Source organism: Lactuca saligna, chromosome 6 (genome assembly GCF_052625555.1).
Source record: "Lactuca saligna cultivar CGN05327 chromosome 6, ASM5262555v1, whole genome shotgun sequence".
Lineage (NCBI taxonomy): Eukaryota > Viridiplantae > Streptophyta > Magnoliopsida > Asterales > Asteraceae > Lactuca > Lactuca saligna.
The window spans coordinates 2,163,138-2,175,919 of NC_136422.1; the positions used below are offsets into that span (position 1 = coordinate 2,163,138).

General features: G+C 33.5%; 2 protein-coding genes across 2 annotated transcripts; one reads left to right on the forward strand and one right to left on the reverse strand.

Moving 5' to 3' along the window:
* The first annotated feature begins 9,270 nt into the window (after window positions 1-9,270).
* LOC145000729 (putative glucan endo-1,3-beta-glucosidase GVI) lies at window positions 9,271-10,372 on the forward strand. Its single transcript, XM_078959995.1, has 2 exons — window positions 9,271-9,337; window positions 9,426-10,372. Exons 1-2 carry the CDS (start codon window positions 9,271-9,273, stop codon window positions 10,370-10,372), a joined length of 1,014 nt encoding a protein of 337 aa, XP_078816121.1.
* A 416-nt stretch (window positions 10,373-10,788) lies between these two features.
* Window positions 10,789-11,945, reverse strand: LOC145000750 (myb transcription factor 42-like). The gene is made up of 2 exons (XM_078960020.1): window positions 11,638-11,945; window positions 10,789-11,542 (listed from the first exon to the last, which is right to left on the reverse strand). The coding sequence occupies exons 1-2, from the start codon at window positions 11,901-11,903 to the stop codon at window positions 10,927-10,929; spliced, it is 882 nt and encodes a 293-aa protein (XP_078816146.1). The 5' UTR covers window positions 11,904-11,945; the 3' UTR covers window positions 10,789-10,926.
* Window positions 11,946-12,782: the final 837 nt, after the last annotated feature.

Genomic DNA, 12,782 nt, shown 5'->3' on the forward strand with positions numbered 1-12,782 from the left:
TTGATGCATTGGTTGCTTGTTTGATGCTTTCAAAATTCGAATTTTATGATCCTACCCGATGAACTCGACGAGTTCCATAGTGGACTCGGCGAGTAGGCCTCAACTCGGCGAGTCCATTGTGGTTCTCGGCGAGTTCGAGCGTCAGAAAGAGCTAATTTCGGGATTTCCTGCTGTTTATCCTTTGGATACTTATCTTAATCATGCTAGGTCAATATAAATCCGATTTTAAGATATATTTGAGTATATTCTTGACCTAATTGAAGATATTTATCAATTAATTAAATATTAATTTCCTTATGTGATAATTGATTAATTATTTTAATTAAATTGGTAAATTGTTTTGCAAGAAATAATTAAATAAATCAAATATGGATAATTGTGTGATTAATTTAGATTATTTGTTATTTGATCCCCTATGTTTTGAAAAGTTTAAAACCTGCCCTCAAATTTTGAAATTTATGTTTTGTGATTAAAAGTTAATTTAGACAATTTAAATTTCAAACCCTAGAGTTTTACAAGTTTAAAATTCAACCCTATACTAATATAATATTACAAGATTAATATATATATATATATATATATATATATATATATATATATATATATATATATATATATATAGAGAGAGAGAGAGAGAGAGTCAAGATCAAATAAGAAGGAAATTTTTGGTAGGAAGGTAAGAAATTTTTTTTCTACATATTTTTTTCGCGAACAAACAAAATGAATCATTAGATGATTTATTTGTAAGATAATTCACAAAAAATTCTCAAAAAAACATCTCGATGATTCATTTATATAATGATTTTGTTGTTATTCACTAAAATTGTCATAAAAGTAAATTTTTTCTTAATTTACTTAAAAATGAATCATAAAGATGTTTTTTTGAGAATTTTTTCTTGTAAATCATCTTACAAATGAATCAACTAGTGATTCATTTTTTTGTTCGTCAGAAAAATATGTAGAAAAAAAACTTCTTACCTTCCTACCAAAAAAAATTTCTTACCGGATCTATATCATATATATATATATATATATATATATATATATATATATATATATATAATTAATAGACTAAGTTTTCAAAAAATAGTAATTTAGATATTATATTTTCTAGTTTGTTTTGATGTTAACCATTTGACTGATCAACCTAGTTGCCAACTGACGTAGCATTGTGATGTGTTGATCTTTGATGACATGGTGATGACGTGGGATGATGATGTGACATTTTTAAAGCAATATTTCAGCAATATGCAACACTATTTATGAATAGGAGCTCAATAATACAAAGACAGTCGAAATCGGACATTGGAAGAGTGAGTTATGAAATTTTAACGAACTTTAACAGTCCAATTCTGTTAAAAATATACCTTTAAAAATAAATTCAAAATTGGCCGATGGAGTCTAAAAGAAAGTTGTAGATCTCGTTGATAGCTACACGTGCATACAAAACAAGTCAAAAACAAAGCCCATATGAAGAAGTAATGAGTTTCTAAGATTTTATAAAAATTCGCATGCACTCACGCACACAGACAATATACGCGGCGTGCATCAACAACCCATGATATTGTGACACGTGGCACCATCCACTGATCGAGACGTAACCCCAGATGACTAGATGCGCGGCGCGCAGGGGACAAGGTGCACGGTGCGCACCTCGAATCAGCCTATATAAACTTCCGATTTAAGGTCATTTTCCTCACATCCTTCCTCTGAATCCTCTGGGGATCATTTATATTCCTTACTCCCTAGTTCCTGTGTCACTCTAGCGGTGCCTTGCAGTGTCAAATAGTCGGAGAATAGAATCTCCTGGATCGAGATTCTCTTCACGTAATCTCCCGATTTTCACGAGATTACTCTGTATGTTAAGCTACACTTATTTTTTTAAGTGTAACTTTTAATTATAGTCATAGTTGTTATTATGAACCTACCATTAAGATTTATTAGTAATTCAAAGTAGTTATATTGATTGATCTACTTACGGGGATGATGTTTAGGCTGGATTTAGTGAATTGTTTAAAGTAGGATTTCCAAACAGTAAACTTTATATACCAAACATACCCTACCACCGATATGATCCTACCTAGTTGTCTCTTATAAGGTATAGATCACCAGACATTGGGATTATTGAGGAATATGGACTATTAATTAGTCATAAGAAATAATAAATTAAGACTAAGTGATAACCGAACCTAGGTCATATCAAGGAAAAAGCCAAGTGTTATATAGAATCTTTTCCTAATTTTCCAATCACCAATTTTAACAAGTGATTGCATAGTTAATTTATGCTTAAAAATAAATACTGGTATTCGAAATGCTTAAATGTTATGTTTGTTGTCTTTGTTGTGTTTAATGTATTCATACAATATGATTGTTACTTGATTTAACCATATATTTATCATACTTAATAAAATTATTGGGCAGTGAAGGGTTATGCGAAATAACAAGTGAGAGGTTGTGATAGGGTTGTGTGAGATAGTGGTTACTAGAGGTCGGTAAATGCCGTGAGAAATAATAAGTTGTGTCTGATGTGCCTATCCCAAGTACTTTTGTATTATTGTGCTTTTTCCAAATACTTTTGTACTACTATGTCTATCCTTAGTAATTTTGTACTATTGTGCCTATCCCAAGTACTTATGTACTGTTGTGTTTATCCCAAGTACTTTTGTACTGTCGTGCTTAACCCAAGTACTATTGTACTGTCGTGCTTGTCGTGACTATCCAAAGTACTAATATACTGTCGTTTTGTCGTGTCTACCCAAAGTATTATCATACTGTCATGCCTAATCATATAGAAATTATAGATGTCTGCTGATAAAGGTCCTTTAAGACATATCCCTCGAGATCATCATATTTGGATTAGTGAGTGAAAATAATGGGAGTGTGGTAATTGGGTTATTTGAATGATAATTAAATATTATAATATTGTTGGTTGATAACCCTATGTACTACGCAGGTTTCCCAACCTGACCCACTCAGTCTGCTGTATCATAGGTAGCGATACGAAGATACCGATAGATAATATGATTATTTGTCGAAAGCTTAAATGAGTTCGTAGGCTGCTAGAATATTGATGCAAGGCATGTTTATCCTTATGTTTTGTATCAGTTATGACATCCCAAGTTTTTTATAATAAATGAAAATACATTTCTTCAAAAATACTTTTACGAGACTAATTCCACATTGATAAACGAACTATGTTTTAAATAAACATAAACAAAAAAGTTTTAAAATGGCTATAAATTTGGGGATGTCACAGTTGGTATTAAAGCATTAGTTTAAACGAACTAGAAATTTTAGGAAATTTTTAGACTTAAACTTAGAATGCTAAGCAATGATTGTGATATGCGTGTCCATTATAATTTAGATAATGCACCTGAATTGATACAAACACTAGCTTACTTTAGGACAAGATGCTTAATTTGCTTTATGTGCTAAATAAAAAATTATTATATAGCGAACTTAGGGTGAATACCTTACTTGCTATGATCTGCCCTAACATACTTTAGGAAGAGATGCCTTATATGTTGACTGGAATGTAGCAGAGCATACCTTAGGTGCATACCTAGATTGCTACTATTAAAAAAGTTAAGGTCTGTTGCCGACCTAGAATTGGGGAAATTTTATGTGTTCAGGTTTGTAAACGTTTAATTATGATATTACAACTAACATATAACTTTTTGGAGTAATAAGAAGAATTATGCGTCTAATCCTTCTCTATCTTAAATTTCTCATCCCGAGTGACTACCTTCGTATACAGAACGTCATGGTGAGGGTACGTAGTGGAGTAGGAATCAACAAGAAAAATCATCAACCTGAGCCCCATCTGATTGAATGTGAACCTGAAGCAGGTGCGGTAGTTGAACCTGTTAATATGGCAAGGTTTAGAGCCCGGTTAGCAGAATATAGGGAGGAAATAAGACATTTCATACGAGAAAACGGAAGAGAGCCCTTTGTTCTTGTTGTGCAGCCCAAGCTAAATGAAGGTCAGTCGGAGGAAGGAAAGTATAGGAGAACCGAGAGTGAATCCGAACCACAATTAGTTAGGTGGAATGACCCGAATGAAGGGGCTGATAAGAACAAAAGCAAGTATAAGGACTTTATAAACCACACAACCTCATCCTTTACCAAAAAAAGAAGACACGGTAGGAGTTATGGACTGGATTTCGGAGATAGACTAGACCTTCATTACCTGAGGTTGCTCAGGAAAATTGCAAACCACCAATACGGTGAGACAATTTAAGGGCTCAACTATTTGCTGGTCGAACATAATGGGAAATATAATAAGCCCAAATGAGCCATTGCAACTGACATGGACAAAATTTCTAATGCACTTTAAGAGAAAGTATTTTTCTGCTCAGAACATATTGTAACTAGAGAACCAATTCCTGAATTTGAAGAAGGGGAGTATGACTGTAGAGGAGTACACCAATTCCTTCACCGATAAGATGGAGTTCACCCTGCGCATTGTCTCGAACAAATTAGCCAAGATCGATAGGCACAACAAGGGGCTACCGTGGGAGTATAATGTCCCAGTTAAGCAGTCACCTACCTTTGAAGCATCCGTCTGGGCTGCAAATTCTATGGAAGATATGATCAAAAAAATAACCAATGACAAGGATGAAGTTAGAGAGAAAAGGAGACATTAAGGACTCTCAAAGTCTGACAAGAAAAGTAAAATTTTAAGGTCTGAACCCAATGACAAGAAGTCTAGGGGTAGTAATGAGGTAGAATTGTGCAATAAATGCAAGAAGAAGCATGTTGGGCAATGCAAAAGAGAAGTGACCTGCTACAAGTGCGAAATACCTAGTCATTATTCTGACGATTTCTGGTACGACGAAAGGGTGTGTTTTGAATGTAAGGAGGAAGGGCATGTCATGAAGGACCGCCCAAAGAAGAAAGAAGTTGTTAGGCCAAATATTTCGCCAAAGAGAAAAGTGAGAGTGTATTTTATGGGGCTTGATGAGGAAACAAGAGGGCGAGAATTTAGAGCTGCTTATCTGGAGTACTTAAGAGAAGGAGACAAATGATTAATATTAGGTTGTGTGGAATGATGTAATAGGCATACATCATAAATAAATCTTGTAACTGTTTTCGAAGATAATGCAATTTCTTGAACTAGGTTATGTGCTTTCTATGCAAATTCCCTTTTTGTGATAACTTAGTGGACTGCGAGACAATACTTAGGACGAGTATAAGTAGGTGTGAAAGGTAGTAGAGACGTGTACTACCGGAAACAAATGACTTGCACTTGAATCGAAGAAAGTCACAAGATTACTAAATCTCTAAGTACTTGAGCTATTTTGTTCATTTCCATCATTACCTTTGTTTCGATAGTGAATATAGATATTTTGACCTTGGTGATCATATCGGATCATCCTTAGGGGTGATAAATGTAACACCCGCAAATTCGAGCTAGGCAAATAAGTTATTATACACCATAATAATAACTTTTAAATTGGAGATTATTTAGGATGAATAATCTTAACCAAGTTATAGTATGTGTGACAAGGATTCCACACATATAAAGAATGTTGAGATCCGACTTCGTATGAAGAAGTTATGATTATTTAAAGTTTCTCGATTAAACTAGCACGACTTTGCGTATCGTCGAAAGTAAATTTTTGAAAAATTGCTTTTTAGACTAAGTGATCTAAATGAAATTCGTAGTAGTCATTAAACCAAGAGCACACATACAGAGAACATCTAAATATGACTTTATTAGAGGAAGTTATGATTTTTCTAAGATTCAGCTTAATAGTATACAACTTAAAAACTGAATTTTAGATCGGTCGATTTTTAGTTGAAACAATATAAATGAGAATTGAAGATCACATTATAGGAATTCATCAATACAAAGGTAGTCAAAATCGGACGCCGGACAAGAGAGTTATGAGTTTTTAACGGAATTTAAGAGTCTAATCCTGTTAAAAATATAACTTTAAAAGTAAATTCAAAGTTAGCCGACGGAGTCTAAACGAAAGTTGTAGATCTCGTTGATAGCTACGCATAATATAACACATGTAAAAAACAGAGCTCGTATGAAGAAGTTATGTGCTTTATAATATTTTATAAAAAAAATTGTATGTAGTCGTACGCACAGACACAGTGCATGGCGCGTATCGACAACCTACGACATTGCGAAACAAGGCACCACCCATCGAGCGAATCGTCGCCCTGTCCGACTAGATGCACTACGCGCAGGGGACATGGTGCACGACGAAAACCTCGAATCAACCTATATAAACTTCCCACTTCAACTCATTTTCCTCACATCCTTCCTCCGAATCCTGTGGAGATCATTTCTATTCCTTACTCCCTATACTCCCTAGTTCCCGATTACTTTAGCGGGGCCCTACGGTGTCATAGTTGGAGAATGGAAGCTCTAGGACTGAGATTTTGTCCACGTAATTTACCAATTTCCACTAGATTACTCTATAAGTTAAGCTACGCTTATTTTATTTAAATGTAACTTTTAATTATAGTTATAGTCGTTATTATGAACCTATAGTTAAGATTTATCAGTGATTCCAAGACATTATACTGATCGATCTACTTACGGAGATGATGTATATGTTGGATTTAGTGAGTTGTTTAAAGTGGGATTTCTAAACAATATAATATGTATACTAAACGGACCCTACCTCCGATATGATCTTACCTGATTGTCTCTTATTAGCTATATGTTAGTAGACATTGGGATTATTGATCAATCTCGACTATTAACTAGTCATAAGAAATAATAAACTAAGACTAAGTGATAATTGAACCTAGGCCATATCAAGAAAAAATCTAAGCGCTAAAGAGAAGCGATGCCCAACATTCCAATCACCCACTTTAGCAAGTGAGTGCATAGTTAAATTCTACTTACACATAAATACAAGTATTTAGAATGCTTAATTGTTATGTGTGCTATCTTTGCTATGTTTAATGTAGTCATACAATATGATTGTTACTTTATTTAACCATATATTTATCATACTTAATAATATGATTAGGTAGTGTAGGGTTGTGCGAAATAACAATTGAGAAGTTGTGATAGGGCTGTGTGAGATACTGATTATGATAGGTCAGTAAAAGTCGTGTGAAATAATATGTCATGTCTGCTATGCCTACTCCAAGTACTTTTGTACTGTTGTACCTATCCAAAGTACTTTTGTACTGTTGTGCCTATCCCAAATACTTTTGTACTGTCGTGCTTAACCCAAGTACTATTATACTGTCGTAACTATCCAAAGTATTAATGTACTATCGTGTTTACCTAAAATATTATCATACCACCATGCATAGTCACCTAGGAATCATAGATGTCTGCTGATAAAGGTCATTTAGGAAATATCCCCTTAGATCATAATATTAGGATTAGTGAGTGAAAATAACGGGAGTGAGGTAATTAGGTTATTTGAACGATGATTACATACTATAATATTTTGGGTTGAAAACCCTATGTACTCACTAGGTTTCCCAACCTGACCCACTCATCACAGGTAGCGATACGAAAATACGGATAAATAATTTAATTATTTGCCGAGAAATTAAAGGAGTTCACAGGCTGTTAGAATATTGATGTAAGACATGTTTATCCTTATGTTTTGTATCAGTTATAACATCCCAAGATCTTTATAATCAATGAAAAATTATTTCTTCCGAAATACTTTTACGAGTCTATTTATGCATTGATAAACGAACTCTGTTTTAAATAAATATAAATAAAAAGTTTTAAAATGACCGTAAATTTGTAAATGTACAAGATTGACAAATAAATTTAATTACATTAACCTTTGAATTCAAATAAATATCCACATTTACATATGAACTGAATTAGATGCATTTGCAATTTATACTATTTTCGTGTTTTGATTATTCATGAATGAGTTTTGTGAGATTCACAACATATTAATATCATATAACCAAATTTATATTGTAAATGTTAATATTTTTTTTTTTTATATTATACAATTTAGATTCACGTAATAAATCTAAACGACTTTAAGGTTAAAAATATATATCAGTATTATGTCTATTGATAGATAGAAGACTAAAAATTATAATTTTAGCATATTAGATTTTTTTTAGTAAAACTAATGCTTAAACTAAAGAAAAAAAAGTGATTTTTTTTTGCTATGGGTACTAGTTCACATAATACATATAGATCCATCCCAAATGGTGGATGATATGAGCGACCGTCCAGGACCCATCTTTTGAATGAGCCCAATATATTTATAAACTTTATCATAGATATGTTGGGCAAGATTGAACTCGAAGATACCATTAACAATTATGCATCTAAAGAAGCTAGAAGAAGTATTTTTCTTTAAATATATTGATTTTTGTAATCGAAAATGTTATATTCGGAAGCGAATATAAATAATTTTCTTTCAATTATTGAATTATTATAAAATAGTTGATGAAATTTGTGTATTTTAAGGATATTTTTTCATCGCTCGTACTAGGTCTAAAATATATTTGGAACAATCGTGAATATATAAACAACGTTTTAGATCGTTTGAATTCCAACAACTGCGTTTGATTCTTTGATTTCTTATTTAATTATATTTCATTATTAGACTTTTGTTTGTATACTTTTCATCAAGTCAAATGGCTTAGACCATCTACATCGCAGCCTTTCAATTTGTTTCGCTGCCAGCTGTTTCATATTTGATGCTACATACATTTACTTCTTGCTATATTTGCAAGCCTTGCAAAGATATAATGGTCCATATTTAATAATATTTAATTACTTCATCTATTTTAATAAATTTAATATTAAATGGCCCATTATTTTTATGAATTTAATATTAAATGGCCCACTTTTTTTCCTTACAAAATATTAAACACTATGAGGAGATGGTATTGCAACAATGGATTGAAAGAGTACGAAGGGTGCTTTTAGGGACTTAAAATATGACAATAGTATTTTTTAGGGACCATACCCATACAATTAATTAAGGAAATGGACCAAAATGTCATTTACCCAAAACTATTATGTTTTTTTTTTATTTATTTTTTTTTCAAACAATATTTTTCTACATAGATCCAACTTTACCTATTTAATTCTTAGTAATATTACAACAATATTACAATCTCTTAGAGTTCAACAAACTTCGTTTGTCATTTTATGTTTCAATGTGTAACAATTTTGAAATTAATGTTATCGTCATCTTGTGCATGCACTCATAGATACGAGACCTCATCTTCTCCAGTTTTACACTATATAAAGCCTATAGCATAACAGCATTTCTTGCAACTTACAACAAGAAAACTAGTAGCGAAATGGCTTCACTGCTACCTTCAATCAGCGTCATGTGTGTTGTTATGATTTATCTTAGTTTTCTTGCTGGTAACGTGTTCCTCATTAATCTTCATAATGCATAATATTTGAAATCATTATACTTGTTAGATTTCTAAATATGTTTTTGATTTCGCAGATGGTGGTGGTATTGGAGTTAACTACGGACTACTGGGAAACAACCTCCCTCCTCCATCCTATGTCGTAAACCTCTTGAAATCAAGAAACATAGGACGAGTTCGTATCTTTAGCCCCGATCTCAACGTTCTTGACGCTCTACAAAACTCGGGAATCCAAGTGATAATTGGAACCTTCAATCAAGATATACCCAGTCTTGCAGGAGATATCAACTTTGCAAAAGCATGGGTACAATCCAAAATTGTTCCATACGCACAAACGATGAGATTCCGTTGCATATCCATTGGGAATGAAGTAATCCCTGGTGATTTGACTAATTCGGTTTTCCCGGCCATGCAAAACATGAACGCGGCTTTAAAATACTTCAATCTTGGTGGAATTCCAGTGAGCACAGCCGTCCCGCTTAGCTCACTAGGAGCTTCATATCCTCCTTCACATGGAGATTTTTCAGGCGCTGTGAAACCAGCAATGCAACAGATCGCAGGTTTCTTGGCATACAACGGTTTCCCTCTTTTGGTCACGGCGTACCCTTACTTTGCTTACGTCAATGAACCGGGTTCAATTCCATTACCCTACGTGTTATTCACATCTCCTGATGTTGTAGTCAGAGATGGAGATCTCGGGTATAAGAATATGTTCGATGCCATGGTTGATGCCGTTTACTCGGCATTGGAAAAGGTTGGTGCAGGTGGTGTTGAGGTGGTGATTTGTGAGACTGGGTGGCCTTCACAAGGGAACGGTGGTTTCACCACGCCTCAACTGGCTCGGACCTATAATCAGAACGTTTTGAATCACGTGCGTGGTTCTGGTACTCCTAAGAAGCCCAACAAGAATGTGGAGACGTATGTTTTTGCACTCTTTAACGAGAACCAAAAGGATCCAGGGGTCGAACAACATTTTGGTTTGTTCTATCCAGACATGACTGAAGTTTATCATATTGATTTTTAATTAACTATACCAATTGATGATCAAGAACTTAACTTGATTGTTGTTTGATGACTAGAAATCGAAAATAGAATTTTAATTAATAAATTACAATCTGTTGTTGCTTTTTTTTGGTCTCGTTTTTTCTTAATAATAACTAAAAATTTAAATGGATTATAAAAAAAGACAGGAAGAAGAAAAAAAATATATATATATAAGAATGATTTAAGAACATAAAATTAATAAAAGAAAGGAAGTCATTTTCATGGATGCTTTTAGTTGTGAAAAGCTCAACAAACACATTTATGTTTTACAAGCAACTGATCTTTTACCATTTCATCTAACCTGATCTACTTCTCTCGTTACATATGCCAAGGCCATCACTAGCACATAACAACATATATAAGCATCAACTTATACATGTATAATCGTATGTACACTGCTCGAAATTAATGTATTGAATGAAATTAATACAAACTTAATTGACTGGAATTATCAAACATTAATGGAATCGTTTCAAACCTTATTGAATCATAATACAAGAATATTAATTGCGGTGTGCTCTATATATATTGCTGCTAAATCTTCAAAAGAGATTCATAATAATCATCAAATCCAGTTTCAAAGGCGTTAGATTCTAGTGAGTTCTTGAGGTTCATGGGTTCTTCAGGAGACATTGGGAGTATACCAGGAAGCTGATTCTCCATAAACAAGTTATGGCTCATGGTTTTAAGATCAGTAAACAATTCAGGAATCTCAGTTCCATTTCCGTACCTTCCCATCAAGCTTGCACCAATGGAATCACATTCACTATGTGGTTCCAAAGAAACGTTGTTTACATACTCCATCCAATCTTCAGAACGATTCATCGCATACTGATTAATCATTTCTTCCATATAACACTGTGAATCCAAGAAAGTTGGTTTTGGTAGGGGGGTCGTGTTTACAAATTGCAATAAATTGTTCAACAATTGATCATTAATATTGTTGATCCATGGACTCATTATAGCTGGGACCTTTAATGGAAGGTTTAACTTGGAAATTGTGTCAAGAAGGAAAGTTAGATTAGGAACCGGTTGATGTGTTTTTGGGTCGATTCCTGCCTTGAGAAGCTTCTTCCTGACATGAGTATTCCAGAAATTCTTGATTTCATTATCGGTCCTCCCCGGAAGTTGTGAAGCAATTCTAGACCATCTATAGTGTACATGTTCCAAATTTCAATTAGATAAAAAAAAGTTGTACCTTTGACATGATTAATCGATAATTAAATAAAATGGAAAGAAACGTACTTGTTTCCAAGAGTGGAATGGAGGTTAATGATGAGAATTTCTTCATCTTCTGAAAAGTTTCCTCTCTTGATATCGGGTCTAAGATAGTTAATCCATCTCAACCTGCAACTCTTTCCACACCTGTTCAAACCAGCACGCTTAGGTAGTGCTCGCCAACTTTCATGGCCATGTTTCTGAACGTAAGTCGTAAGAACTTCATCTTCTTCTGGCGTCCATGGTCCCTTCTTCAAATCGCTACTTTCACTGCAACAAGGAGGCCTACCCATCTTCACATACAATTTTTAGTTTTGCATGGGGTGAGAGAGTGAGCTTGTTGCAAACTATTTGAGCCTTTGTGGTTCTTATATGCAAATGGAGTGACGTATTGTAAACCAAATTGTATTTGCTATTCCGATTATTTTATAAAAATGCTGAATTTGTGCAATGAACAAAGGAAAGGAAGTTGCTTAGCAACCTTCTTCGAGTTTTCAGTTGTTCTTGTATTATTGTTTATTATAAAATATCATTAGCCATGCAATTTTATTATTTGGACGTTCGTAGTTCCCTTATCTGGAGCATCCATCATTAAGGTTTGAAACTTTTACCATTTCAATATAAGATTTGAAGTCATATCTTTAGAATACATCAAACAGTCTTTACGTTTTAACGGTTATCGACAAAAATAGAAAAAATGCCACTTGGAATTTGGTGACCAAAATAGATAATTTGATCCGAAATAGAATAAAGAAAACTCATATGGCGATTTCAAAGGGAAAAATGTTTTGAGTAGGCTAAGGGTCGTTTCGAAAGGAAATAAGCATATTAATGTGTGACGTGGAAGTATCCTATGAATTCCGCTCACAAAAAGTTTCCATGAGGGTTTTTCCTATGCACAACTTTTCTGAGGAAATTGTCCCTCGGAAAAGGTGTTTTCTAAGTAGTAAATAATTAGGCCTACGACATAGAGATGTTTAGTTACTCTGGATTTACTTGTATATTTGTTAGAGTTTATAACCGTTAGAGTTTATGGTTATATATAAGTACTTGTAATTAGGGACTTCAATGTAATCATTTTTGAAACAATCAAAGTATAGAAAAATTCACTAATTCCAAAGTGTGGACAAATGTTTTACCAACCGACTCACGTTAAATAATTGTGTCATTTT

What these genes read in the sequence shown, in the direction of transcription:
- LOC145000729 (XM_078959995.1), top strand. Translation starts at nt 9,271, where the DNA reads ATGGCTTCACTGCTACCTTCAATCAGCGTCATGTGTGTTGTTATGATT. An exon ending in TTATCTTAGTTTTCTTGCTG is followed by an intron (nt 9,338 to 9,425) that starts GTAACGTGTTCC and finishes TTGATTTCGCAG; the next exon opens with ATGGTGGTGGTATTGGAGTT.
- LOC145000750 (XM_078960020.1), bottom strand. Translation starts at nt 11,903, where the DNA reads ATGGGTAGGCCTCCTTGTTGCAGTGAAAGTAGCGATTTGAAGAAGGGA. An exon ending in CATTCCACTCTTGGAAACAA is followed by an intron (nt 11,543 to 11,637) that starts GTACGTTTCTTT and finishes TGTACACTATAG; the next exon opens with ATGGTCTAGAATTGCTTCAC.